The sequence below is a fragment of the Myotis davidii genome, unplaced genomic scaffold, assembly GCF_000327345.1.
Source record: "Myotis davidii unplaced genomic scaffold, ASM32734v1 scaffold238, whole genome shotgun sequence".
NCBI lineage: Eukaryota > Metazoa > Chordata > Mammalia > Chiroptera > Vespertilionidae > Myotis > Myotis davidii.
Genome location: NW_006293779.1, coordinates 5,000,541 through 5,002,118, shown reverse-complemented (window position 1 = coordinate 5,002,118; position 1,578 = coordinate 5,000,541). Strand labels below are relative to the sequence as shown.

At 54.9% G+C, this 1,578-nt stretch overlaps 2 protein-coding genes across 2 annotated transcripts in view; one reads left to right on the top strand and one right to left on the bottom strand.

The window, feature by feature from the left end:
• Positions 1-2: 2 nt before the first annotated feature.
• On the top strand, positions 3-1,354 carry KRTCAP3 (keratinocyte associated protein 3; the record flags this gene model as incomplete). Its single annotated transcript, XM_015566429.1, has 6 exons — positions 3-152; positions 232-291; positions 466-672; positions 792-926; positions 1,033-1,145; positions 1,268-1,354. Coding segments are annotated over 5 exons (660 nt in total), but the record flags the coding sequence as incomplete, so codon positions are not given.
• A 59-nt stretch (positions 1,355-1,413) lies between these two features.
• The window catches only part of IFT172 (intraflagellar transport 172), a 31,838-nt gene continuing 31,673 nt past the window's right edge, over positions 1,414-1,578 (bottom strand). The window contains exon 48 of the mRNA XM_006767447.2: positions 1,414-1,560. Coding sequence (XP_006767510.1) covers positions 1,471-1,560 — 90 coding nt within the window. The 3' untranslated portion in view covers positions 1,414-1,470. The remainder of the gene's footprint in view (positions 1,561-1,578) is intronic.

Below are 1,578 nucleotides of genomic sequence, written 5' to 3'. Positions count from 1 at the left end.
TGGGCCTCGCGCTGATCCTCGTGGGCCACGTGAACCTGCTGCTGGGGGCCGTGCTGCACGGCACCGTCCTGCGACACGTAGCCAACCCCCGCGGTGCGGTCACCCCCGAGTACACCGCTGCCAATGTCATCTCCGTGGGCTCCGGGCTGCTGGTGAGTGTGGCGGGTGGGCCGGGTTGTGGGCGGCGCACGGAGCGCATTCCGGGCCTCACTCGGGCTTTGTGTCTTCCAGAGTGTTTCCTTGGGCCTTGTGGCCCTCGTGGCGTCCAGGAATCTCCTTCAGCCGCGACTGGTGAGGGTAGTTTATGGAGTTGTAATGAGGGGTCCTTGAGTCAGGGCAATAGGGGCCGACTCAGCTTCATCTTTATGTGGGGAGGAGGAGACCCAACTAGAGAAGCCCAGGTGTCTATGGTCAGTGGGAGCGTGGGCCACTCCAGGCTGCTCACCTGATCTTCTGACCCTCCAGCACTGGGCCCTGCTGGCAGTAGCTCTGGTGAACCTGCTCTTGTCTACCGCCTGCTCTCTGGGCCTCCTCCTCGCGGTGTCACTCACTGTGGCCAATGGTGGCCGCCGGCTTATTGCCGACTGCCATCCAGGACTGCTGGACCCTTTGCTACCGCTGGACCAGGGGCCTGGACACGCTGACTGCCCTTTTGACCCCACAAGAATCTATGTGAGTGTGTTCTCAGCTTTTTTTGCAGTCCCCAAAGCCTGGGCCTGCCCCTGTAATTACCCCAACTTGCCACTCTTGCCCTACTCCCTCTTAGTCCCCCCATCCTCTTCACCTTTTAGGATACAGCCTTGGCTCTCTGGATTCCTTCTTTGCTCATGTCTGCAGCGGAGGCTGCTCTGTCTGGTTACTGCTGTGTGGCAGCACTCACCCTCCGTGGGGTTGGGCCTTGCAGGAAGGAAGGGCTACAGGGGCAGGTAAGGAAAATGAACAGGAAGGGTTCATTCAACATAGATTGGCTGTGTTGAAAAGATGCTGAACTATAATTCAGGGCCAGAGTGCTAACTCTACCCTCTTCTGCAGCTGGAGCAACTGACAGAGCTTGATCATCCTAAATGTAGAGAGCAGGATAATGAGCAGCTACTGGATCAAAATCAAGAAGTGCAGGCATCACAGAAAAGTTGGGCTTAGGACAGGTAATGGGCCATGAGGATTATAGCCTGGGAAAGGGTAGGGGCAGGGATTACTGTTAGAACTGGGTCTAGTCCCTTGCTATGCTGCTTGCCCTCTGACCTAGGCTCTCCCTTCTATTAAGCAGGTGCTGATCCAGAGGCTCAGTCCACAGGGCTTTCCACTGACCCCCAGGATGATATAAATACTATAATAAAAGAACTCTTCCACTTGACTCTGATTTGGGGGGAAAGGGCACTGGGTGGCCTTAATTAAAGAATACAGTGGTCTCTGTTAGTTACAAGAGTTTAATGAGGAAAGAACTTAATATTCGTCCCTGAGCTCTATCAGTTATTGAAAGGAAAAGCCGGTGCTGGGTATCCCTCCACACCACTCACTGATGAATTTCAGCACATCCTGGCACACTGGGCTGTGTGAGGTCTGTAAGCAAACAGAACA